Source organism: Aquarana catesbeiana, linkage group LG03 (genome assembly GCF_042186555.1).
Source record: "Aquarana catesbeiana isolate 2022-GZ linkage group LG03, ASM4218655v1, whole genome shotgun sequence".
In the NCBI taxonomy this organism is placed as follows: domain Eukaryota; kingdom Metazoa; phylum Chordata; class Amphibia; order Anura; family Ranidae; genus Aquarana; species Aquarana catesbeiana.
In genome coordinates, this window is record NC_133326.1 from 305,403,787 (window position 1) to 305,431,332 (window position 27,546).

The 27,546-nt window shown below is 44.1% G+C and overlaps 1 protein-coding gene across 1 annotated transcript in view; it reads right to left on the reverse strand.

Moving 5' to 3' along the window:
- The window catches only part of LOC141133958 (dynein axonemal heavy chain 3-like), a 3,453,856-nt gene that overhangs the window by 38,712 nt on the left and 3,387,598 nt on the right, over positions 1–27,546 (reverse strand). Inside the window, exon 75 of the mRNA XM_073623563.1 lies at positions 16,369–16,551. Within this exon, the coding sequence (XP_073479664.1) occupies positions 16,369–16,551 (183 nt within the window). The remainder of the gene's footprint in view (positions 1–16,368; positions 16,552–27,546) is intronic.

Here is a 27,546-nt window from a genome sequence, read left to right on the forward strand (position 1 = left end):
TCGCAATTTTTAGCGCTGCTATTTGATTACACTATTGGTGAGGGCGAGTGTATAGTGTATCATTTATTTTTGTTCAGGATTAGTGTTGGGCAAACGGTTCAAGCCAAGCAAAAATTCGGCCTGAACATTGCCTGTTTGCCCGTTCAGCAAACACCCGAATTTGTGGGGTGCTCGGCGGGATGTTCGCCAGCCGAGCGCCCCACAATGCACTGTGCACTTCACAATGCATTCTAGGGCCCTAGTTGGATAAAGCCATGCACCTGACCACTGCATGGCTTTGCCAATTAGGGCACAAGAGCACTGTGACCAGGGCTGGATTAACATAGGGCCTATTGGAGCTGCAGCTTCAGGCTCCTTACCTTAAGATAGGCCCATTTAAAAAAAAAAATCACAAAAAAAAAAAAAAAAATGATCGACTTCGAGGGTCATGGCTCGGCTAACAGGGGTTTGGGGGCTAGGTAGCTGAAGACCTACTCAACCACTGGTCAAAATTTGGGGCTCCTATCTATGGTTCCAGAGATATGGGGCTCCTTATGCAGCCTGTAAGAAGCTACATACAGAGCAGCCAGTTTAAATACAAGTTGACACACTCTGTTTGCAGACTGAGAGGATGAGCTCACAGTGCCTCTCCTCACTTCTTGCCAGAGTCACTGTGCTCATTGGACAGCTTGGAGCCTGCAGAGTTTGACAGGGAGCACCGCCTGTCAAACTCGCACTATTGATTTCCATGGGGCCACTCTGCAACTGCAAGCCAAACTCGCTTGCAGTAGCAGCATAGTCCAACAATGTGAAACTACCATTCAGCAATGTAAAAAAAAAAAGGAGGCGGGAGTAGCAACTCATGAACGCCTGTCGGCTGCTGCTATACCACTCGTTGAAAAGCAATACACCACAGAGCACTTGTAAGAGAGCAGTAAGCATTACCGCAAATGTGAAAGAAACGTGAAACACATCATCCATTTCACAATCCCCACCAACCAGGTCACTCCCAGCCACTTCCCATGTTAGCCACCTCCCTTCAACTTATATCACAGGTGACCATTTCCCAACCTGCAGGTGACAGACCCTACTCCCAAAGATATCACTCCCAATTACTCCCCCCACCCGCTGATTGATATCCCTCCATGACCACCTCACACCCCCCTGCTGACAGACCTATCTCCCCAGCCTGTCCCCACACACCCTCTCACCTGCTGACCTGTGGATGGGGGAATCACTCCTGCAGTGTTATTGTGTTATGCCAGTGGAGAGCCTTCCCAACCCACAGAATACAATGATCAGTGTTGCTAACTATAGCTGGCAGCACTGATTGTTTTGAGAAAAACCTGACAGGCTGGTTGTACTCAAGTCGATTAATAGATTGACTTGTGTACAACCAGCTAGCCCATACATAGATCCACTATGGCTGGTCTCTGCTTAATTTGCTTAATTTCAATTCATGTATGGCCTGCTTAACCACTACGCAGTCCCTAAACATCCTTTCACAAACCTTTACACTTTTCCTTCCCAGATTCCTTCATCCTTCTCACCTGTACATAGTGCCCACTGTCATACCCTCCACACTCATAGTAGGTGAGGTTGAAAAAAGACACAAGTCCATCAAGTCCAACCTATGTGTGTGATTATGTGTCAGTATTACATTACATATCCCTGTATATTGCGGTCATTCAGGTGATTATCTAATAGTTTCTTGAAGCTATCAATGCTCCCCGCTGAGACCACCGCCTGTGGAAGGGAATTCCACATCCTTGCCGCTCTTACAGTAAAGAACCCTCTACGTAGTTTAAGGTTAAACCTCTTTTCTTCTAATTGTAATGTTTACACTTTTCCTTCCCAGATTCCTTCATCCTTCTCACCTGTACATAGTGCCCACTGTCATACCCTCCACACTCATAGTAGGTGAGGTTGAAAAAAGACACAAGTCCATCAAGTCCAACCTATGTGTGTGATTATGTGTCAGTATTACATTACATATCCCTGTATATTGCGGTCATTCAGGTGATTATCTAATAGTTTCTTGAAGCTATCAATGCTCCCCGCTGAGACCACCGCCTGTGGAAGGGAATTCCACATCCTTGCCGCTCTTACAGTAAAGAACCCTCTACGTAGTTTAAGGTTAAACCTCTTTTCTTCTAATTGTAATGAGTGGCCACGAGTCTTATTAAACTCTCTTCTGCGAAAAAGTTTTATCCCTATTGTGGGGTCACCAGTACAGTATTTGTAAATTGAAATCATATCCCCTCTCAAGCGTCTCTTCTCCAGAGAGAATAAGTTCAGTGCTCGCAACCTTTCCTCATAACTAAGATCCTCCAGACCCTTTATTAGCTTTGTTGCCCTTCTTTGTACTCGCTCCATTTCCAGTACGTCCCTCCTGAGGACTGGTGCCCAGAACTGGACAGCATACTCCAGGTGCGGGCGGACCAGAGTCTTGTAGAGCGGGAGAATTATCGTTTTATCTCTGCAGTTGATCCCCCTTTTAATGCATGCCAATATTCTGTTTGCTTTATTAGCAGCAGCTTGGCATTGCATGCCATTGCTGAGCCTATCATCCACTAGGACCCCCAGGTCCTTTTCCATCCTAGATTCCCCCAGAGGTTCTCCCCCCAGTGTATAGATTGCATTCATATTTTTGCCACCCAAATGCATTATTTTACATTTTTCTACATTGAACCTCATTTGCCATGTAGTCGCCCACCCCATTAATTTGTTCAGGTCTTTTTGCAAGATTTCCACATCCTGCAGAGAAGTTATTGCCCTGCTTAGCTTAGTATCGTCTGCAAATACAGAGATTGAACTGTTTATCCCATCCTCCAGGTCGTTTATGAACAAATTAAATAGGATTGGTCCCAGCACAGAACCCTGGGGAACCCCACTACCCACCCCTGACCATTCTGAGTACTCCCCATTTATCACCACCCTCTGAACACGCCCTTGTAGCCAGTTTTCAATCCATGTACTCACCCTATGGTCCATGCCAACGCACCTTATTTTGTACAGTAAACGTTTATGGGGAACTGTGTCAAATGCTTTTGCAAAATCCAGATACACCACGTCTACGGGCCTTCCTTTATCTAGATGGCAACTCACCTCCTCATAGAAGGTTAATAGATTGGTTTGGCAAGAACGATTCTTCATGAATCCATGCTGATTACTGCTAATGATCTCATTCTTATTACTAAAATCTTGTATATAGTCCCTTATCATCCCCTCCAAGAGTTTACATACTATTGATGTACATAGTGTCCACTGTTATAGCCTCCACACTCCTCTCCTGTATACTGCCCACTGTCATACCCCCCACACTCCTCTCCTGTACATAGTGTCCACTTTCATACCCTCCACACTCCTCTCCTGTACATAGTGCCCACTGTTATACCCTCCACGCTCCTCTCCTGTACATGGTGCCCACTGTTATACCCTCCACATTCCTCTCCCTCACCTGCACATACTTCCCACTTTTATACCATCCATACTCCTCCCCTATGCCTCTTACCCACAAAAACAGTTCTTTAAAATTATATTGAATATCCTCAATGTTACCAGCTCTAGAATGGGCACACTTTTGTTAGTTCAACTAAAGGAAATCTTCTCAGTCCTCATATTTGTTCTGCCCATTATTAGTACTCATTTAATTTTGTGATTACTACTGTGATGTATAGAGGAACATAAGGGATGTCAGCTACTCTAAATATACCACTGGAAAAAAAAGTGTCCCTGAAAATATTTTTGAAATGTTGGCAACTATGCACTTGGGCACTGCTCAAGGGCCACCGGGTCAGTAGGCGGCCCCATGATTTTAAAGCGGTAGTAAATTTTGCTAACATTACTACTTTTTAGAGGCCCTGAGGTAGGTTATGCCATAATGTATTAGTATGCACACCATATTAGCACATTAGGGTACACTTACCTGTCAGACTGAGCCCACCAGTGCTGCACTGTGATCAATCCGGTGGGTCCCAGGCGCTTTCATCTTCACCCGGTCTTCCTTCCGGGTTCTGTGCCTTCGTTCACTTGCCTTGGCCGGGCTGTGTTTCTGTCACTTCCACGCATGCTCATGCGCATCCTCTCTCTCTCTCTATTCCCCCCATGTCTCATCCTCCCTCCCTTACCCCTCACCCCTCTCTCATCCCCTTTCTCTCTCTCTTTCATTTTCTCTCTCTCTATTTAATTTAATTTGCTATAACAAAAAATTGTTTGCATTCATAATAATTTTTTATTTTATTTTTTTATAAATAGCCCCACCATAATTCTCAGCACCAGGCCCATAATGTTCTTAATCTGGCCCTGGCACTGTCAGAGCCCTGATTGAACAAAGTGATGATGACTTTCTCCAATCACGGCTCAGTGCTCCTAGTCCCATCCCACACTATAAAAGGTTCCTTACCATAGGAAGCTTTTACCTTGTGTTGGAGTGGAGATACAGTAGATAGAGCAGGGCTGAGTTTGCTACTAGTGAGTTAGTGTGTTCACTTTGTGACTCTGAGTGTAGAGTGTTAGTGTAGTGTTAGTATAGTGTGTGTATAGTGTGTCAGTGTAGTGTGTTAGTGTAGTGCAGTGTTTAACCCAGCATTACATAACATTTGACTCTGAGTGTAGAGTGTTAGTGTAGTGCAGTATTTAATGTCAGTGTAGTGTCAGTGTAGTTTAATGTCAGTGTAGTGTGTTAGTGTAGAGCAGTGTTTAACCGCTTCCCGACCGCCTCACGCAGATATACTGCGGCAGAAGGGTACGTACAGGCAGATTAACGCACCTGTACATTGCCCTTTAAGAGGCGGCTTGCGGGCGCGTGTGCTGGGAGCTCCGGGAGCGAGAACGCGTGTTCCGCGGACTCGATCGTCTCACGGTGAGGAAGAACGGGGAAATGCTAATGTAAACAAGCATTTCCCTGTTCTGACTAATGACACTGACACTGATCACCGCTTCCTGTAATCGGGAGCGGTGATCAGTGTCGTGTCACACACAGCCCCTCCCACCCACAGTTAGAATCACTCCCTAGGACACACTTAACCCCTACAGCGCCACCTAGTGGTTAACCCCTTAACTACCAGTCACATTTACACAGTAATCAATGCATTTTTAATCGCACTGATCGCTGTATAAATGTGAATGGTCCCAAAATAGCGCCAAAAGTGTCCGATCTGTCTGCCATAATGTCGCAGTCACAATAAAAATTGCTGATCGCCGCCATTACTAGTAAAAAAAAAAAATTATTAATAAAAATGCCATAAAACTATCCCCTATTTTGTAGACGCTATAATTTTGAGCAAACCAATTAATAAATGCTTTTTGCGATTTTTTTTTTTTACCAAAAATATGTAGAAGAATACGTATCAGCCTAAACTGAGGAAAAACATTTTTTTAAATATTTTTTGGGGATATTTATTATAGCAAAAAGTAAAAAATAATGCGTTTTTTAAAAATTGACGCTATTTTTTTGTTTATAGTGCAAAAAATAAAAACCGCAGAGGTGATCAAATACCACCAAAAAAAAGCTCTATTTGTGGGAAAAAAGGACGTCAATTTTGTTTGGGAGCCACTTCGCACGACCGCGCAATTGTCAGTTAAACTGAAGCAGTGCCAAATCGCAAAAAGTGCTCTGGTCTTTGGCCAGCCAAATGGTCCGGGGCTTAAGTGGTTAAAGCAGCATTACATAACATTTAGTGCTGTTTACAGTGCTGTATACTCTTTTTTTTTGGTTGCTTTGTGTTTTTTTTTGTTTTTTTTTGTCCCCTGCCTGCCCCCTTTTTAAAAAATTGTCAGCCACAGTTTTTCTGACTGCGACGCTGGTGTTTCCCCTTTTTAATTTTTATAGATTTTACATTTCTGTCAGGGTCAGTCCTTAATTTAAGGAGCATCAAACACCATTTTTCATTCAATAAAGTGCATCCAATCAAACATTTCTCAGTTTCTATTCAATGTGGGTAATAAGCCCCACATCATGTCTGGAAGGCCAGCAAGTAGAGGCAGACATTCCCGTGCCACTATAAGGGGTCAGCAGCATCTGTGTCCAAAGGCAAAAGTGGTCTGTCCTCAGGCAGGGCACATTTGTCTCTGTTTAGTAATGTTACCCGTGCTATCCAGCCACAGCATGCAGAGGAGGTGATGGACTGGCTTACTAAACAATCTTCATCCTCCTCATCCTCTATGATCCAAACTGACACTAGTGCGCAGTCCACTGCAGCTACCAGAGTGCTTATTCTGCCTCCTTGTCCACAGCTCTTCCTGTCATAGCCCCAGCATCATCCATGGAGGAGTCAGCTGAATTAATTGAACACAGCATCAGCCATTTGCTTCTTGAGCATGCACAGACGTTACTTGAGTCTGATGTTGGTTCTGAGGTAGAGGAAGGCAGTAACATGAGCCTACAGAGAGAGGAGAACACAAATTGGCAGTCATGTTCCCCAGCCACAGAGTATTGCCAAGTTGGCTCCTGTGATCATGAGGATGGAGGGGATGATGATGATGAGGTCACTGACGAGAGCATCAAATTTAAGTTTTTTGCAGCCAATTCTAAAGGCCAATTCTTTCTTTCAATAAGAGTACCTCTAGAAGGTTATGGGGTGAAGGCACCACCAACACCCAAAGCCCAATTTTTCTGCAATTGTTTGACAGGGGCATCACATTTACATTTTTTACAGCAAGGCCAATTCTTGCTTTCTTCAAGAGTACCTCTAGAATGTGATAGTGTGAAGGCACGACCAACACCCAATTTTTCTGCACCTGTTACTTTTTTTTTTTCCCATAAAGATTTTATTCAAAATTTGCAAGATAAACAACTGTATCACGTTTAAGTTTACATGTATTTGTACAGATGAAAATAAGTACAAACAAAAAGGAATCATTACAAAGAAAGAAAAGGGGGAAACAATGGTGTACATATGTCAAAATATGAGGCAATCAAATTTGAAATTGCTTAGAGGCCTCCTCCAGGTTTGTCGAGGCGCTCTTTCCATAAGTTAGTGCATACATAGCGTCTGAGGGTGAAGGGTCGTACTCTCAATTTTCACCTCCCCCCTCTTCCGCCCCCTGTGAAATACAGGGGGTAGGAGAGCCTATTAAACCAGTGCTTGTAATCCAACATTACCGAGCAGGAACCCCATCAGTCCGCTCGGGTTCTGGAGGGTGTATGTAGCACCGAGCTCCCTCATTAAACTAAGTGTCTGTTTCCAAAGGGAAACCAATGATTTACCCACGTTTCCAAACAGTCAGGGGGTAGAGAGAAAATATAAACTACAAGACAGGGGATTAGAGCTAAGAAGAGAGAAAAGTAGAGGGGGAAGACACAGACACAGGGAAGCTCTTAGGAATTCTCTGCTCCTCGCCCACCCGCCCTGGACCGCCCAAGGTTCGGCGTACACTTCCCCCAATATTTTTATTGGGTGTATTGACGGTACTTGTCTGTGGTCGTGAAGTGGGACCAGCAAGCCCATATAATTGAAAATTTGTGCATTCTGTCTTGAGATATGTGGATCAGTTCCTCCATATCCCTGATCATGGATATTCTTGAGAACCATTCTCTGATTGTCGGTGGGCTCGTGGAGCGCCAGTGTTTAGGGATGCATAATCTTGCTGCGTTTACCATGTGCATGGCTAGGGACTTGTAGTATGTTTTCCTGGAAAGTGAGGTGTGGTGTAGGAGGAATTGAGCTGGAGTATAATCAAGGGAAAATGTGGTGACATGAGAGATGAGGTCGTGGACCTGTTTCCAAAACGGTTGAAGTTTTTCACATGTCCACCATACGTGGAGCATAGTACCCACCTCCCGTTCACAACGCCAGCAGGTGTCAGGAATGTCGGCCGAAAACTTGTGGAGCCGGGAGGGGGTCCTATACACCTAGTGACAATCTTGTAGCCATTTTCCTGAATAGCCACATTCAATGAGCTCTTATGAGCATATTCATGGATTGTGGTCCAGTCCTCATTTGTTAAACGTGCTTGTATTTCGTTGTTCCAAGATGTCTGAGACGGGGCTGGGGAATGATCAAGGTCCTCTGAAAGAAACGAGTAGATGAGCGAGATTAGATGTCGTTGTTGGGTTTTGTGTTGGCAAAGGGTCTTGAACGGGGTTAGAGGTCGCGACCAGCACGCCTGGTGTGCTTGGGTTTCTAAGAAGTGCCTAATTTGTCTATAGGTCCAGAACGAGAAAGTGGGCGACACTGACATTGTTTTGAGTTTCTCTAATGTGATGGGTTTGTTATCGCTATAGAACTGCTGGGCCAGAACCTCTTCAAAAGGCCATTCCTTACGCAGGAACGAGTTACGCTCCCCAGGTGGGAATGCTGGGTTCCCTCTTAACGTTGTCAGAGGGCCCGGGGTAGTAGTGAGATTCGCGGTTCGGCCCGTCTTCTTAAATGCTAGAAGCGAAGGATGGATAAGTGGGTGTGTAGATAGGATCTGTGGCCAGCTGCTTGGATGCAACCAGGGTAGTAGATGCAAGGGACAAGTTGAAAAGGCTTTCTCTAGGAAGACCCACGCTTTCTCACTAGCATGGATGTTCCAATCTGCGATCCTGGTAAGGTGACAGGCCAAATAATGTTTAAGTAGATCTGGTAAACCTATACCTCCTCTCTGTTTGGCCAGTGTCAGACGTGTGAATTTGATACGGGGAGGAGCGTCTTTCCAGATAAAAGCAGAGCACGCTTTTCTATAGGCAGAGAAAAAGCCAGCTGGTAGGAGGATCGGGACCGCTTGCATCATGTATAGCAATCGGGGCAGGATCATCATTTTGAGCAACGCTGCTCGCCCGAACCACGACACATTTAAAGTTGCCCACTCTTTTAGGAGTTTTTGGACTCTAAGAAGAGCCACGTGGTGGTTCAAAGGATAAAGTTCTGACATTTTCGTGGGGATCTTAATTCCCAAGTAGGTAATTGCCCTCTTCTCCCAGTAAAATGGGAATGACTCTCGGCAGTGGTCAACTTCTTGAGTTGTCAAAGTCACATTAAGGGCATGGGATTTTGCGTAATTTATTTTAAGGTTTGAAATTTTTCCAACCTCGGATAGATCTCTAAGCAGGTTCGGAAGGGATATTCTAGGTGCTCTCAGGGAAAGTAGAATGTCGTCGGCGAACGCTGCTACTTTAAATTCCCTTTTATTCACCGTTACTCCCTGAATATCTGGGTTTAGTCTAAGTTTATTAAGAAAAGGTTCCAGGGTTAGTATATAGATTAGTGGGGAAAGCAGACACCCCTGGCGTGTGCCATTATTGATGGAGAAGGCGTTCGACAGGTAGCCGTTGGTCCTCACCGCCACTTTAGGATTCGAGTATAAGGCCATGATGTACGCAAGCATACGGCTTCCCAGACCGATGGCCAGGAGAGTTTCTCGCATATAATCCCAGGCCACCCTGTCGAACGCCTTCTCGGAGTCCAGTGACAGAAAGAAGCCTTGTGATTTAGTTGAAGCAAGCCAATGGTGTAGGTTAAGGGTACGGATCGTGTTGTCCCTGACTTCTCTTCCAGGCACAAACCCCACCTGGTCTGGGGAAATGAGTTCTGGGATGAGGGGCATCAATCGATTAGCTAGGACCTTTGCATAAATTTTTATATCTACATTTAGTAGGGAAATTGGTCTATAATTTGTCACTAATGAAGGGTCTTTGTCTTCTTTGGGAATTACGGTAATATGCGCTCTAAGCATCTCATTCGGTCGGGAATGCGGATCTAAAAAACTATTGAGGGTCGTCAAAAGTCTGGGGAATAAACTGTCTGAGAAGGATTTGTAATATTGAAGTGTAAAGCCATCGGGGCCTGGGCTTTTCCCAGCCTTCATTTGTTTAACAGCTATTTCTATTTCTGGGATGGATATTTCACTTTCAAGGGCTAAAGCTTGTTGAGGCTTCATGGGAGAGGGGCTGAAGGAGGAAAGAAAGTCTTTAATTAGATTTGCGCGTGCTTCGGATGTGATTTGGGAGATATGGTCGGTCTTTAAGTTATAAAGTTTGGAGTAGTATCTCTCAAATTCTTTGGCAATGTCCTCATTCTTGACCAGGAGATCTCCCCTGTTGTTGCGCAAAGAGTGAATCTTGGAGGAAGATTTAGAGGCTTGAACTGAGCGGGCCAACAGACGGCCGCACTTGTTGCCATGCTCATAAAAGATCCTCTGGCCAAGAATGTAACGTCTTTTCGTACGTCTATCCAGCTCCTCCAAAAGGAGAGACCAGGATCGTGTTAGGTCCTGAAGTGTAGATTGGGCTTGAGTCTGTTTGTGGGTTGTTTCCAGCGTTTTAATCGATTGGATAAGGGAGTTGATGGTCTCTTGCTGCAATTTTTTAATTTTCAATGCTAGGGCCAAGAATTCACCCCGGATTACACACTTATGGGCCTCCCATAAAGAGATTGGAGATACCTCTGGACTTGTGTTTTCCTGGAAATACTGACGGATGCGCGTGTGAATGTGTTCTATTGTAGGGATATCTTTAAGTAGGGATGGGTTCAGACGCCAGATTTTCGACTTTGTTTCTACTTCTGGGAAGGTGAGAGTTACCGTGATCGGGTGGTGATCTAATAAGAACATAGGTTCTATTTTTGCTTCCTTTAGATATGATAGATCTGCCTGTGAGAGGAAGAAGTAGTCTATCCTTGAGTATTTTTGATGTGGGGCCGAGTAGAATGTATAATCCTTTACCGAAGGTGACATAGTGCGCCATGTGTCATGTAGAGTCAGGTGTTGTAAGTTTAGCTTGATCCGTCTCAGTGCTTTGTAAGTTAAGTTGGAGGATCCCGTGGAGGAGTCTAGCAGGAGGTTTAAAGGTATGTTGAAGTCCCCCCCCATTAGGACCAATCCCTTCTGGAAGGCTGCTAATTGGTCGCATACTTTTTGAAAGAATGAGACCTGCTGGTCGTTTGGGCTGTAAATGTTAGCTAACGTCAGTGGTTTTGAGGCGTAAGTACCCTTAAGAAAAATGTAGCTACCCTCTGGGTCAATAAGGGAGTCTGTAATGAGGAAGTTAGCATGTCTGGCAATTAGTATAGAGACACCTTTGGTCTTGGCTTCAGCATTAGTGGCATGAAATGCCTGGCGATATATGTGGTTTGATAATTTGGGCACGGCATCCGATCGAAAATGGGTCTCTTGTAGAAATATGAAATGAGCTCTATGTTTAGACAGAGAAGAGAGGACTTGCGATCTTTTTTCAGGCAAATTCAAACCCTTTACATTCAAAGAAATGCACTTCAGTGCCAGGGGAGCACTGATAGCCTTGCTATGCTGCATCCTTGCAGGCGGGTGGGGAGATCGAGCCGACCTACCAGCAGAGGACAATATAGGCCTCCCCTAGTTTTAAGACCCCCTCCCCTTCAGACGGGAGGACGAGGGCGGAGCTAACCCAAAAGGAAAGAAAAAAAAAAAGGGGGGGGTCAGACAAGAGGGGTATCTCCGCGTATGAGGGTGGAGAGGACTAAGAGGAGCAGAAAAGAAGGTGGGGGTAAAAGGAAAAGGAAAGGGATAAAACAATAGAGAAAAGCAGAAAGAAGAGAGATAGAGGGACAGATAAATCAAACCATATAGAAATACTAATCCACCTAGGAAGAAACAGTTCTGGATTGTCAGCCTAAGTCCTATCAGGACTGCTGTGTGGGGTAGAGAGAACGGATGGAAACCACAGGGTGTGTATACCGTCTTCGTCCAAGAAGATCGTCTAGTGGTTGTGCACGTCAATGCACCCCACTACAAGTGAAAGGGCGGGGAGCCTGCATTGGGCAACAGACAGAGCGTACTTGCATCCTGTTCTTAGAAATAAACATAACAATGAAAAAAAAAAACAAAACCTCGTCAAAAAGACAAGAACTGTAATGATAACTCACTCATTGGACAACACAAAAGCCTAATATTGAACACCATTGAGCTTTGCACGTGAGCATATGGTAACCATACATTATAACCCCCTGTGCATCCTCAGCGGCCCTTACTTAATCTCGGGGTAGAGAGAGGGGGGAAGGGCAATTAGGGTTGGAAAAGAGAGAAGGGGTTGGTAGGCAGAATAGCGTGGTAGAGAAACCTGAGGAGGATAGAAAGAGGGTAGTAAATGGGATAAGAGTGAAAGATCTGTAATATAAGGCAGCAGATACCCAGGGGGAAGTGAGGGAGAGCAGGTCGGGGTATACAAGTGAGTGAGATACACACCTTAATATGATAAAAAAATTAAACTAACTTGAGCTTACATAGTCCCCACCTGTTGGTCTAAACTACAGTAAATACTTAAAACCCTCTGCAGTCTATTCATGTCTGGGTCAGCTAGAGTATAACAGCAACATAAGCTACATATAATCACTAACATCCTAACTAAGTTAAGTTACTTCACCCCTTGTTTGGGTTCTTGAGATGTCGGGATGGGTCCCGCTGAGTCCCAAGAGATCAGACAAAAACAGGTAGCATCTCGAACCTCTATCACCGCAAATCCACCTGTTCTTGTGGTCGTCTTCGGTGTCATTAGTGTTATGGCGAACCCAAATAGCCCTGTGAAAGGCCAGGGGCTGTGGTGGCAGGGTTCCAAGTGCTCCAAAGAAGTCCTCACAGTGTGCGTTACAGTTCCTCTGTGGAAACGTTGGAGGAGGCGATGATGATGTCTGCGGGGGAAAGTGTTCTTTGCTTGCAAGCAACATCATGTAAGCTATAACCACTCTCATGCACATCTTGATTGCAGGTCCCGGTCATTCACCGACCACCTAGAAGGGGGGCCTTATTGACAGTCTGACATTCTATCTCCTCTTATATTTGCTCCTTCTCAGCGGTTTCCTCTCATCAGGGATCCTTTGCATTAAAGTACGTAAAGGGCTGAGAGAAAAGGGTTAACAGAAGTGTCAGAGGATAGCGTTCTCAATGATATTCGGCAGCAGTCACAGGCATGTTTAATGCTATATTCAATGCGTGTATATCAGGTAGCTCCAAAAATAAAAGCAAAAAGAAAAGAAAAAAAAGGGAAACCACACCGCGTGACCATCATATGCCACACAACTCTAATGCCCCGTACACACGGTCGGATTTTCCGATGGAAAATGTCCGATCGGAGCGTGTTGTCGGAAATTCCGACCGTGTGTGGGCTCCATCGGACATTTTCCATCGGATTTTCCGACACACAAAGTTGGAGAGCAGGAGATAAAATTTTCCGACAACAAAATCCGTTGTCGGAAATTCCGATCGTGTGTACACAAATCCGAAGGACAAAGTGCCACGCATGCTCAGAATAAATAAAGAGATGAAAGCTATTGGCCACTGCCCCGTTTATAGTCCCGACGTACGTGTTTTACGTCACCGCGTTTAGAACGATCGGATTTTCCGACAACTTTGTGTGACCGTGTGTATGCAAGACAAGTTTGAGCCAACATCCGTCGGAAAAAATCCTAGGATTTTGTTGTCGGAATGTCCGAACAAAGTCCGACCGTGTGTACGGGGCATTTGCTTCCATACGACCTCTCCTCGCTGATGGTGAGGGAGGTGATCCCGGGCTGCGTGGGTAGAGGTCGCGACGTGATGTACGGGCATTTGGAGAGTCCAGGTCACCTCTGCGTCTGCGTGTTCTGTGTCGCTGAGCTTTTGGGGATGGGTTGAGGGACACTGGAAGCCAAGGTTCCGCTGGAAAAAACTGCGCATACCAATCCGGTACTTCTATAAGTGGAAGATCCAGCTGCTCGCAGAAGGTCTGCAGGTCCTCCGGCATGCGTAGTAGTGCCGAGCGACCCCTGGATGACGCTGACAAACCAAATGGAAACTTCCAGCGATAGGTGATATTGCGGGCCCTTAGAGCATCCAACAGGGGGCACAGAGCTCTTCTGTTTTGGAGCGTGATTTGCGACAAGTCCTGAAATAGTTTGACTTCCACTCCATTGTGTAAGATCTGTCCTCTCTCTCTTGCTTTGCGTAGAATTTCTTCCTTAAGTTGGAAATTAACCACACAGCACACAATGTCTCTAGGCGGTTCATTTTCCCGCGGTTGTGGGCGTAAGGCACGATGTGCCCTCTCCATTTCAATGGGGGAATCAGCCGGGCGCTCCATTAGATCATTAAACAATGAGCAGATGTTCTGTTGCAGAGCTCCAGGGTCCACACTCTCAGGGATCCCCCGTACCCTAATATTATGTCTCCGGCCCCTATTGTCAAGGTCTTCAACATGTCTATGCAGATCAAACATTTGAGAGAGCTGGGAGTCATACACAGATTGTACTTGGCGAATGGCGGCCGCTTGTGTTTTAGAAGTTTGTTCTACATTCTCAATGCGGTGTGCCACCGCCTGAAAGTCATTTTTCAGGTCCGCTATTGCTGCTGTCACTGAGCTCTTGATGTCTAGGGCAAACTTCTCTAAGTCTAGGATGCTCGGCAGTAAGTCTCGGCCCGGGGTTGCATCAGGAGGGGCCATCGTTAGAGAGCCGGATGGTGTGATAGGCGAGAACGTGGTCTTGGCCTGCGAGGCCGCGGCCGTTTGGCGCTGGGTCCGGAATATCTCCGGAATGTTCTTGCTCAGTTGCGTACCTGTATCCATGATGGCTCGGGATGCAGAAGAGCTCCTGGTGGTTCTGCTCATGCTATTTTGGAGGTGCAGGCTCCCCTAAAAGCTGAGTTTGGACTGCGGTACACAGGAGCTCACAGATTACGCTGCCTGCACCTGTTACTTTTATCCAAAGTCTGCGAAAGAGACACCAGACTTTATCTAAAAAAAAAAAAAATTGTAAAGCTTGGCCTGAGTTACTATAATTTGGCTTCTTCATATAAGGCTCGCTCACTGTGGTGCAAAAAAAATGTTATTTTCATCTAAAGTCTGCCAAAGAGAACCCAGAATTTATCCAAAAAACCTTGTTCTGAGTGGACTAAATTAGGACCTCATAATACATAATAAAGAAAGCTTGCAGGAAAAATCTATTTGAATGTCATTTTTTTCTTTATAAATGTCAGTTTTGTTGCAGCAGGTTCTATACACCATACAGATGCAGCACTTTACAGGCAGACTAAGGGGGCCCCCTAGGCACTATATTTAATTTTTTAATTTTTATTGTTTCACTTTAAGCATCTTTAAAATCACTGCTCCTTTAAAAACAACCTTTTTTAAAAGTTTTTTTTTGCATTGGTACATGTCTCCCAGGGCAATATCCAGGCCCCCATACCCTTTTTATGGCCTTGCATATAAGCCTTCAAAATGGGCACATTTGATTTTTCAAGTTCGGGTTCCATAGACTTCAATGGGGTTCGTCGTTCGGGTCCGAACTTTTGCGAGTTTTGAGAGTTCCTGACGCGATCCGAGCGCGCGTGGGGGGGAGGTGTTCTGCCCATCTCTATTCAGGATCTCTTTAAGGGCCCATTCACACAAAAAACTGCACATCTACTGCATGTTTTTTCATGCATGCATTTGATGTACATTTTTATGTGCGTTTACATACAGTTGATGCGCATTTGTGTGTGAATGAGGCCTTATGGTGACGCTAGGATTGCGGTGATTGTGGACACTGTGACTGGTAGTACTACTAGGCCTTGTTCACATGGGTGTATAAATGCATACCGCATGCGAGGGTTGTGTTTACCCACACAGGAATGCGCAGGTGTTCTGATGAAATTGACCCTGTACCCTGATATGTGATTTGCTGTGTCCAAGGGATCATAGATCGCACTGCTGCGTGGCCTTGAGGCCATGCACAAGTGGCAAGAACTGGAGGAGATATAGGTGCGTACCAGCAAGTGGTTAAGCTAAAGACTCTTTTCAAAGGGCAACAATGCTGCTGTGCAGTTTTCGCTGCAGAATAGAAACTGCATTGTTACCACATTACAGAAAATGAAAAAAAAGGGGATCTACTTGATGAATCAACAGGTAAACAAAAACTGCTTTGTAAAAGTTAGTACAAAATGAAACATACACTGTATGTCATTTTATATTTTGCCCTTAGCTCCATGTAATGCTTTAAGAATTATTGAGACTACATACTGTAATGAAAAATAAACATGAATAGAACATAGCCTCTAAGCATGGATTTTTTTTATAGTTTTTCTTAAAAACAAATTGATAAAATTAACCATGTGGCTTCCATTTAAATTAAATGTCAAATTTTCCATGACACTGAATTATGGACTGTTTTTTTTATTTCTTTATGGTTAATAGATCTCACTGTATGTTTCTGTGCATGTAATGGAGAAGATACGAATCTGGAGGGCTTTTGATACAGAAAGAGGTAACAATATGTGTTTAAAACATAATTACCAAGTAGACATGACTGTCTCAGGGGAATGTGAAATGAGGAAGCCAGAGTGTGAAAAAGATTCTTTGCAATGTGCAGACAGAAAGATGAGTAATGAGAATCCTAATGCACTATGACAGCACTTGCATATTAATCCCAATGGGTGAGCCATATTTTAAGATACTTTTACTATAGCACACAAATGACTTACTTTACCCACAGTCATGCTATTGAGCAAATCATCAAGTTCATTTGACATCGCAGATAGACCAGAAATGGCTTTGTTTAAATCTTGCAGGCTCATGCGAATGGTAGAGGTCAAGCGGTTAAATCTCAATAACTCGTGAACCAGCACTGTGTTCATAGATTCTGTGTACTGAGTGGGATAAAGTCTCTGGAAGAAAGAAAAAGCCAATTGTACTTTAGAAAGGTGCAGAAAAGGTCTTGCAGATGCTCAAAACTTTTCATTTACAAAACAACGTACAGCAATTTGTAATAGTAATCAATATAGTCTAGCTGCTGTCAGATACTGCTTTGTTTTATTTTATGAAAATACATAAATCCCACGACTTTAAGGTTTTCATCTGGTATTTTTTTATTAACTATATCAACTATACAAGACTATAAGCAAAATAAAAAAAATACATTTATGCTGCAGTACATCTATAGCATAAATATAAGGTTTAAAAGGGAAACCCAAACTCATGGGGTTTCAGTAACATTTTTACCGCTGAAGATGAATTGAAAAGTAGATGTATATATTATATAAATTTGTGATATAAAAAATATTATTGGCGAGCCAGTGACGCCAATCGTTGCTGGGCAGCCATGGTGTCAGTCAGTGTGTGAGGTCGTTGGCACCATTATTTCCTGAATCCTTCTAGGCCGCCTGATCATGAAGTGGCATGCTCAGGGCCCTCTTGTCGCCTAGCATCAGCTGAAAGTGGACAAGTTTATACAGAATTATGCTATGTGGCCCTTTCTTTTCATGCCCCTCATTAAATTAACCAACATACATGCCTGATGTGCAACCACCCCCATATGGAGATCCACTGTCTGTAAAGTTTTGGGACACCCTGGGTTCCAACCGCAGAGGATCCCCAAGATTCCATCCTGGTTGCTGGTTTATGATTTAAGCCTGTTTCACTCATAGAACGTATGTTCTCTTGAGTTCAAACCTTCTGGTAAGCCTACATCTGCCTTGGTGGGAGCTTAATTGCATTGGTGTTTTTATTTTTATCCATTTCAATTTTTGCCAATGTGGTGAATAGGATTTTCATTTATTGTTTCACTATACACTGTGGACTTTCAGAACTTTTCACTGACTTTCTTTATGTATGATGTTTTGTATTCATATGTTTAATTCACAAGGCACAGGTCATATGTGGTATTTTTGTGATTTTTTGTTTTTTAGTCAATATGGTTTTTATTTGACTCACTCATATTTTGCAATTCACTTTCTATAGTTAATAGTTGGTGTTACCAACCCAATCATTTAAGCGCTACACTTATGCACTTTTGTATATATTATATAGTCATGCAACAACCTATGACAACCTATGACTCCCCACTGACAGCTGAAATGTAAACAAAAGAATGCTGGCCAATGCTGGTACTTAGTACCCCTACTCACTTACCAAAAAGTGTAAAGTAAAGTAAATAAAATAAAAAAAGTGAATAAAAACACAACACAAGTTTTTGGCAAGTCCTTTAATAAAAAATCAAAAATCAAAAAATGTCCTCGGTGTAGATCCATAGTAATTTATGTTGCCCGCAGCCACCGCCCACCCGAAAAAAGAAAAAAAAAGAAAAACCTCTGGTCCCTACGAACTCTCTCACGTCTGCCAGCTCCACTGTCTGACAGTTCCTAAATAACTAAAGGGCTGGGCCACCCAATGATGTAATCAGGTGACCCCACCCCTTGTGACATCATCAGCAGGGGTATACTAATTCGTTTGAAAATGAATATACAAAACAAAGTTAAACAAATTCAACAAAATGTGTTCCTATTTATATTTGGAGGTTCGGATGCATCTAAATAAACTGAATTTAGATGTGGACCAAAACAAATTGCACATATCTAGTTAGATTTAAACAGCCTGTATGAACAACTATTGTCACTTCAACAACTTCCTTCAGAGACACTTCAAAAGCATATGGTCATAAAAAATGTATTAGAGGCCCCAGCTATTCAGAACAAACTGAAATCCAATACCCTTTATTGTGATGCGCTCCTTGCATGCTTGTATAATAAGTACCTCTTCTTTTCAGTTGGGCTTCAGTGGTCAAAATGTTACTGCAACCCTATGAGTTTGGGTTTTCCTATCATTTAATGCCTATTGATCCTGCCAATAGATGCATTATTTGCATTATTAGATGCACTATCACAGTCTCCGAATTTAAGACCTTTCTGAGCCTATCCTTCCTCATGGACATAACTAAAAAAAGTGAGTTGTCATATTGGTCCACTGACCCAATTCACCATATGCCTGTGTTCTCTGCATCCATGACCAGGGCTAGATATGAGCAGATCTTGCGATTTATGCACTTCAACAACAATGAACTCTGTCATCCTCGGGGTGACCCTGAATACAATCGGCTCCACAAAATTTGTCCCCTCGTAAACCACTTCAACCAACAGTTTTCAGCCTTGTTTACTCCCGATCAAGTTGTCTGCGTTGATGAGTCCCTGGTTAAGTTTTAAGTTTTCTGGCCGCTTGTCTTTCAAACAGTATCTTCCCAGCAAGCGTGCCAGATATAGGGTCAATCTCTGTGACAGGGCAACAGGCTATACATATAGTTTTATGAAAAGATAGTAATTTTTAGAAAAGATAGTCATGTGGAGCCAGGGAACTGCCCAAATTACATAGGGAGCACTGATAAGATTGTGTGGGACTTGGTGTCACCCTTACCCCAGCAGCTTATAGATTCCCGTCTTAGGCTGGGGGAGAGAGCCTGCTTGAGAAGTAATAATTTGCTCGCAGTGAAGTGGAGGGATTCACGGAATGTTTTCGATCTGTCCTCCCTTTACACAGATACGACAGTCCAAATTCCTACGGCGACTGTTGTTGTGGAGAAACCCCTCTGTGTCCACGAATACAACCTTAATATGGGAGGGGTGGACCTCAACGACGAGTTGATGGCGCCGTATTTAATTGCCCGTAAGGCCAGACGTTGGTACAAAAAAGTATCTGTATACTTATCCTAATTGGCTTTGCTGAACGCATATGTGCTATACAAAGCGTCAGGACGAACTGGACCCTTCCTTAAATTCCAGGAAGAGATCGTCACAGCCCTTCTGTTTCCAGATGGTGCTGTGCTCCACCTTCCTAACGCAAATGCAATGAAGCTGCTGCATGAGAGGCATTTTCCATATGTCCTCCCTGGTACCCAACGATCACCCCAAAGAAGATATCATGTCTGTAGCAAGCATGAATATAGGCGTGAACCCCGCTATTATTGTCCCTCCTGTCCTGACCATCCTGGTCTTTGCATTGGTGAATGTTTCGAATGCTACCACACACTAGTGGAGTATTAGATTGGGGGAACAGCACGGAACAGTCTAAGGTACACTTTCACAGGGTCTCCAAAGATGCCATCGCATTTTGAGAAACCCGAACTGGAACAGTAAAAAAAAAAGTTAAAAATAACAAAAAAATATATAAAATAAAAAAGCCAAAAATAGTTGTAGTTTTATTGCTGTCTCTCTATTCTCTCTCTATTGTTCTCTCTATATTATTCTGCTCTTTTTACTATGTTGTTTACTATGATCTATCATGTTTGCTTTTCAGGTATGTAATTCTTTTATACTTTACTGTTTACTGTGTTTTATTGTTAACCAATAAATATTGGTTATTTTCTTTTTAGGTACGCCATTCAGCTGCAGCACTAATTTATTTCTCGTGATGGCAACAGAGTTTGCTCTGTCGATAGATAAATCAGTGACTCTAGCGATGTAGGAGGTGATTTCACCATCACAGTTAAAAAAAAAGAGCATATATGCCGAAGCATGGGGACAGAGGTAGAGGGGCTATTTGCCCCTAACATTAGGGGCGGATTGCCCCCATGCTTCGGCATATATTGTTTGCTCTTTTTTTGGCACAGATTGTTGTAGTTTTATTGAGTTAATGTTTTATTGTTACCATTGTTTGCTTTTCAGGTACACCATTCAGCTGCAGCACTGATTTATTTATCTTAACAGCAACAGTGTTTGCTCTCATAATACGTAAATCAGCGACTCCAGCCCTGTAGGAGGTGATTTCACCACCACAGTTAAAAAAAAAAAAACGGGGCATGTATGCCCATCATTAGAAGTGGGTGGATGCAGGGCGGTAATCTAATGGTGGGCATACCCACTGATCAATATCTTTTTTTGTTCAGCCCAAAGGCACGGGACATGGATCAAGGCAAAAAAAATTTTAAAAGCGGCCGTTTTTTTCGGGAGCAGTGATTTTAATAATGCTTAAAGTGAAACAATAAAAGTGTAATATTCCTTTAAATTTCGTACCTGGGGAGTGTCTATAGTATGCATGTAAAGGGGCGCATGTTTCCCGTGTTTAGAACTGTCTGACAGCAAAATGACATTTCAAAGGAAAAAAAGTCATTTAAAACTACTCGCGGCTATTAATGAATTGCCAGTCCAACAATACACATAAAAGTTCATTGATAAAAATGGCATGGGAATTCCCCACAGGGGAACCCCGAACCAAAATTTAAAAAAAAATGACGTGGGGGTCCCCCTAAATTCCTTACCAGGCCCTTCAGGTCTGGTATGGATATTAAGGGGAACCCCGGCCAAAATTTTTAAAAAAATGGCATGGGGTCCCCCCAAAAATCCATACCAGACCCTTAACCGAGCACGCAACCTGGCAGGCCGCAGGAAAAGAGGGGGGGCGAGAGAGTGCCCCCCCTCCTAAACCGTACCAGGCCACATGCCCTCAACATTGGGAGGGTGCTTTGGGGTAGCCCCCAAAACACCTTGTTCCCCATGTTGATGGGGACAAGGGCCTCATCCCCACAACCCTTGCCCGGTGGTTGTGGGGGTCTGCGGGCGGGGGGCTTATCGGAATCTGGAAGCCCCCTTTAACAAGGGGATCCTCAGATCCCGGCCCTCCCCCCGTGTGAAATGGTAAGGGGGTGCAAATGTACCCCTACCATTTCACAAAAAAAGTGTCAAAAATGTTAAAAATGACAGTTTTTGACAATTCCTTTATTTAAATGCTTCTTCTTTCTTCTATCTTCTATCTTCTTTCTTCTATCTTCTATCTTCTATCTTCCTTCGGTTTCTTCCTCCCGTTACGTAACCCCGCCCCCTTCTGACATAACGGGGAATGCCACAGGGAAGTCCCCGTCAAGTCCCTGTGTGTCAGAGGGGGACGGGGTCACCGGGTGGCCCTGCCCCCCTCTATTTAAGAACCGTCAGAAGAGGAGAAGCGTCACACAGCGGGAGCCCCCCATCATGCCATCATGTATGCGGAGCGGCCCAAGGAGAAGAAGGGAAGAAGACGCCGGCACCACGGAGGAAGATGCCGGACGAGAACAAACAGTCAGCCTAGTGCGCAAAAACCACACTCTCTAACAGACACGGGAAGCTGCCAACATAAAGGAGTATACTCACAAAACTCAAGGCAAATCTAAAATAAATAAATATGTGGCGCTACCTCATCTGAAATATGATAACAGATAATAAAGATGTGTACTAAAAATTATCCAAAATAAACTAAAATAAACTAAACGATCTTCAAAATAGCATATAGAAACAAAATATATAACAATGGCATAAATAAATGGCATAAATAAATGCTCAAAACAAATAATGATAAATACCGGGACCTCACTAGAAAAAGTGCATAGGTGCATAAGATGAACAATACAATCGTTTTGATTATTCCACGATTGTATTGTTCATCTTATGCACCTATGCACTTTTTTTTTTGATCATTTTTAGTACACATCTTTTTTATCTGTTATCATATTTCAGATGGGGTAGCGCCACATATTTATTTATTTTAGATGCCGGATGAGAACACTGGAGGAAGAACCAGAAGAACCAGAAGAACCAGAAGAAGATGAAGATGGAGGAAGACACCGAAGGAAGATAGAAGATAGAAGAAAGAAGAAGCATTTAAATAAAGGAATTGTCAAAAACTGTCTCTTGTCATTTTTAACATTTTTGACACTTTTTTTGTGAAATGGTTACCATTTCACACGGGGGGGGGGGGCTGGGATCTGGGGGTCCCCTTGTTAAAGGGGCTACCAGATTCCGATAAGCCCCCTATCCGCAGACCCCCCCAACCACCGGGCAAGGGTTGTGGGGATGAGGCCCTTGTCCCCATCAACATGGGGACAAGGTGTTCTGGGGGGCTCCCCCAAAGCACCCTCCCAATGTTGAGGGCATATGGCCTGGTACGGTTCAGGAGGGGGGCGCTCTCTCATCTCCCTCTCTTTTCCTGCGGCCTGCCAGGTTGCGTGCTTGGATAAGGGTCTGGTATGGATTTTTGGGGGGACCCCACGCCATTTTAAAAAAAAATTTTGGCCAGGGTTCCCCTTAATATCCATACCAGACCTGAAGGGCCTGGTATGGAATTTAGGGGGACCCCCACGTCATTTTTTTTTTTAATTTTGATTCAGGGTTTCCCTGTGGGGAATTCCCATGCCGTTTTTATCAATGAACTTTTATGTGTATTATCGGACCGGCAATTCACTAATAAGAGTAGTTTTAAATGACTTTTTTTTCCTTTGAAATGTCATTTTGCTGTCAGACTGTTCTAAACACGGGAAACATGTGCCCCTTTACATGCATACTATAGACACCCCCCAGGTACGAAATTTAAAGGAATATTACATTTTTATTGTGTCACTTTAAGCATTATTAAAATCACTGCTCCCGAAAAAACAGCCGTTTTTAAAACTTTTTTTGCATTGATCTTTGTCCCCTGGGGCAGGACTCAGGTCCCCAAACACTTATTATGACAATACCATGCATATAAGCCTTTAAAATTACTTTTGATTTCTCCCATACACTTTTAAAGGGTGTTCTGTGGCTTTTGAATTTGCCGCAAACACCCCAAATTGTTCGCTGTTCGGCGAACTGGCGAACAGCCGATGTTCGAGTCGAACATGAGTTCGACTCGAACTCAAAGCTCATCCCTACTTGGTGCTGAGGACTGAAAAATTGTTTAAAGGCATCGATCAGCTGGCCACCTTCTCCGCCGCTCTTCCTCTGACAGAACAAAGCCTCAGAAACACGTTGTGCAGCAACAGGAAATGGTAATCTCCCAGGGTCTGGAAATGCGTTACACAAACTTTTCTTCAAGGCCTCCTGAAGATGTTTCATCCTCTGCTCCCTCTGCGAAGGCAGGATGAGTTCTGCAACCTTACCCTTGTAACATGGATCAAGAAGGGTTACCAGCCAGTAATAATCCCTCTTCTTAATACCACGAATCCTAGGGTTGCAGTCACCTGTGAAAAAATAAAAGCCAACAGCTACAAAAACTGTAGCTGCTGACTTTTAAAAAATAGGCACGATCCAGGGGTGTGCTCACCCCAGTTGGTCGCACTGCTATCATCATTCCATAGGGCCAGCATATTCACTATGGTCACCTGGCTGTGACTCCACCTCCCCACTCTGGTATTGACGGCTTTGCTGACACTGGACGTCGCAGTGCCTATAGCGCGGTGACGCCAGTCGCCACCTTGGCCGAGGAACACCCCCCTGAAGGCCAATATTCAATGAATGGGCAGCAGGTGTCCGTACGTATCTTTAGTTGGTGCCTGCCTGGCTCACCTGTTAGCCCTTCTGCTATTAGAGTTACTCCCATTACTGATAGGCTAGTCAGCTTGGCCACTCCCATACTCTTTCTCTTTTATACAGGGCTTTTTTTAATTGATTCCTTGCTGCACAGCCAGGACATCTGTCTGATCCTTACCTCTTGGAGTTTCGTTGGCTTTAGGTATGATACATCTATGCATGGTTTAACCTGTTGCCGGCCGCCCACCGTCATATGACGGTGGAGCGGTACGGCTCTTGTTCTGGGCTGCCGTCATATGACGGCGGCTGATTCACAGAGGGTATGCACGCGATCGCGGGCGTGCAGCCCTGCTCTGTCGGTGTCACCATGTCCCCGGGATACAGCGCGTCATCGACAGGGGTGAATAGCCATAGTGCATGTCTGTTCACCATGTGATCGGCCGCGATTACGTCACAGCCAATCACAAAGGGGTATTCCCCACTCTAGACTGCGCATGCGCACGCAGCGCGGTCATGTCGGTGGTGGCGTGTTCCCAGGAACACTGCTCATCACCGACAAGGGTAAACAACCAATGGCTGAAGGCTGTTTACCACGTGATCAGCTGTGATCCATTCACAGCCGATCACTAAATGTAAACAAAGACTGGTTACTAGCTGTTAAGCTGGAGAGAAGAGCCAGGAGCAGTGAGTGACCGATCTATGTGTGTATTGTAGTGTACTGCACCAACACCACAAAGAGAACCTGTCACATCGCCCCCCCATTACAGCTGTCACCCAACAGTCACCACATCAGTGCTTATGAAAGTGCACCTGTCACTCATCAGTGCCCACAAAGTGCACCAGTCACTCATCAGTGCCCACAAAGTGCACCTGTCACCCATCAGTGCCCACAAAGTGCACCTGTCAGTGCCCACAAAGTGCACCTGTCACCCATCAGTGCCCACAAAGTGCACCTGTCACTGTCAGAGACTGCCGTCAGTGGTTCACCTGTCCCCCATCAGTGACCATCGCCAGTGAACGTCATCAGTGACTGCCATCAGTGACCGTCATCAGTAACCCATCTGTGACCCTCATCTGTCACCTATCAGTCCCATAAAGTGCACCAGTCACTAGGGATGAGCCGAACACCTCCCTGTTCGGGTCGCACCAGAACATGCGAACAGGCAAAAAATTTGTTCAAATGCGCGAACACCGTTAAAGTCTATGGGACACGAACATGAATAATCAAAAGTGCTAATTTTAAAGGCTTATATGCAAGTTATTGTCATAAAAAGTGTTTGGGGACCTGGGTCCTGCCCCAGGGGACATGAATCAATGCAAAAAAAGTTTTAAAAACGGCAGTTTTCTCGGGAGCAGTGATTTTAATAATGCTTAAAGTGAAACAATAAAAGTGTAATATTCCTTTAAATTTCGTACCTGGGGGGTATCTATAGTATGCCTGTAAAGGGGCGCATGTTTCCCGTGTTTAGAACAGTCTGACAGCAAAATGACATTTCAAAGGAAAAAAGGTCATTTAAAACTACTCGCGGCTATTAATGAATTGCCAGTCCGACAATACACATAAAAGTTCATTGATAAAAACAATAAAAGTGTAATATTCCTTTAAATTTCATACCTGGGGGGTGTCTATAGTATGCCTGTTTAGAACAGTCTGACAGCAAAATGACATTTCAAAGGTCATTTAAAACTACTTGCGGCTATAATACACATAAAAGTTCATTGATAAAAATGGCATGGGAATTCCCCACAGGGGAACCCCAAACCAAAATTAAAAAAAAAAAAAATGACGTGGGGGGTCCCCCTAAATTCCATACCAGGCCCTTCAAGTCTGGTATGACTATTAAGGGGAACCCCGGCCAAAATTTAAAAAAAAAATGGCGTGGGGTCCCCCCTCAAAATCTATACCAGACCCTTCAGGTTTGGTATGGATCTTAAGGGGAACCCTGCGCCAAAATTTAAAAAAAAATGGTGTGGGGTCCCCCCAAAAATCCATACCAGACCCTTATCCGAGCACGCAACCTGGCAGGCCGCAGGAAAAGAGGGGGGGACGAGAGAGTGCCCCCCTTGAACTGTACCAGCCAACATGCCCTCAACATTGGGAGGGTGCTTTGGGGTAACCCCCCAAAACACCTTGTCCCCATGTTGATGGGGACAAGGGCCTCATCCCCACAACCCTTGCCCGGTGGTTATGGGGGTCTGCGGGTGGGGGGCTTATTAGAATCTGGAAGCCCCCTTTAACAAGGGGACCCCCAGCCCTCCCCCTGTGTGAAATGGTAAGGGCCTACTGTTGGAATTCAACATAAATATCATATTTCTGGAGTTTGTACATATATTTCCTTACTATGCCTAAGAGAAGCCATACTCCCATGGTTTTTGAAAGACTGAAAGTTTCACACTTCCGGGAGGACAGGATGCTGCCACCCAGGTTGGAATGTAGCCTGTTTAGCTTCCATTGCGCATGACAATGCTGGCTCTGATCTGTCTATGGGAATTTCCTGATTAACTGCTATGCGCACAGGCTTCAAAGGCAGCTAAAGTGACAGGGATGATGGATGAGGTGAGATACAGGAAATCAAGGGCCCAGGTGTTTGTGGAATTTGACATCGGTCGGATGATGGCAATTCATGGACCAACACTGCCCCCCAGAGGACAGTTATGGCAAGATGGTCCATATGATAGCCTGTTGAGGGAACGCCCCAGAGACACTGTGATTCGTCCAAAGGCAAAGTTGGGCAGGCAAAAGGGGGGAGTCTGGATGAGGTATGTTTCTTTAAAAGAAGTGTTTGCCAGAGAAACAGTCTCTTTAAGACCTGAGGACCAGCCTGAGAGAATGTGCTAAGTATCAATCTTGTATTGTGTTATGATTGTAGGCCTTGTAATATTGCAATTTCTTGTAGTACATTTATGTTAGTTTTCCTAATTCTGCTGTTTTAGTACATTCCTATTTTATTGGGAAATAAATGTAACTTGTTTACTAGCAGGGGTGTTTGTTATATCATTGTGCTTATCAGACTCATACAGAATATCAACTATAGGGATTAGGCAAATTAATACATGGGTGCAATAGTTATATAGGATATATTAGATTGTATAATATTGCATCAATTACTTCATTTGGCACCCCAGATGAGGATTTATGCTTACAGGGACTCAAGACAAAAAATACATTAGGTTTTTGTGGATTCTGTGTAAAAATAAAATTCACACTCTCTCTGGGTGCCAAATGAAGTAATTGGTGCAATAGTTATATAGGATATATTAGATTGTATAATATTGCACCAATTACTTCATTTGGCACCCAGAGAGAGTGTGAATTTTATTTTTACACAGAATCCACAAAAACCTAATGTATTTTTTGTCTTGAGTCCCTGTAAGCCTAAATCCTCAAATACACCCAGAACTGGAAATCATCTCTCGTGTGGACAAGATTGGCTCTGGCTCGCGAATTCTGAAACCACGCTTGGATGGTCATAAAGACTCTGTGAAATATTTCATCAGGGAGACGGACGCGTAGAACCTGGTGAGATCTTCGGCTGATATAGATATATATGTATATATGTAGGAAGGCCAGTATGGTGGCCTGAATTTATGGGAGGAGCCCGGGGGGTATTTAAGCAGCCCGCTCACCTGTGGTGCTTG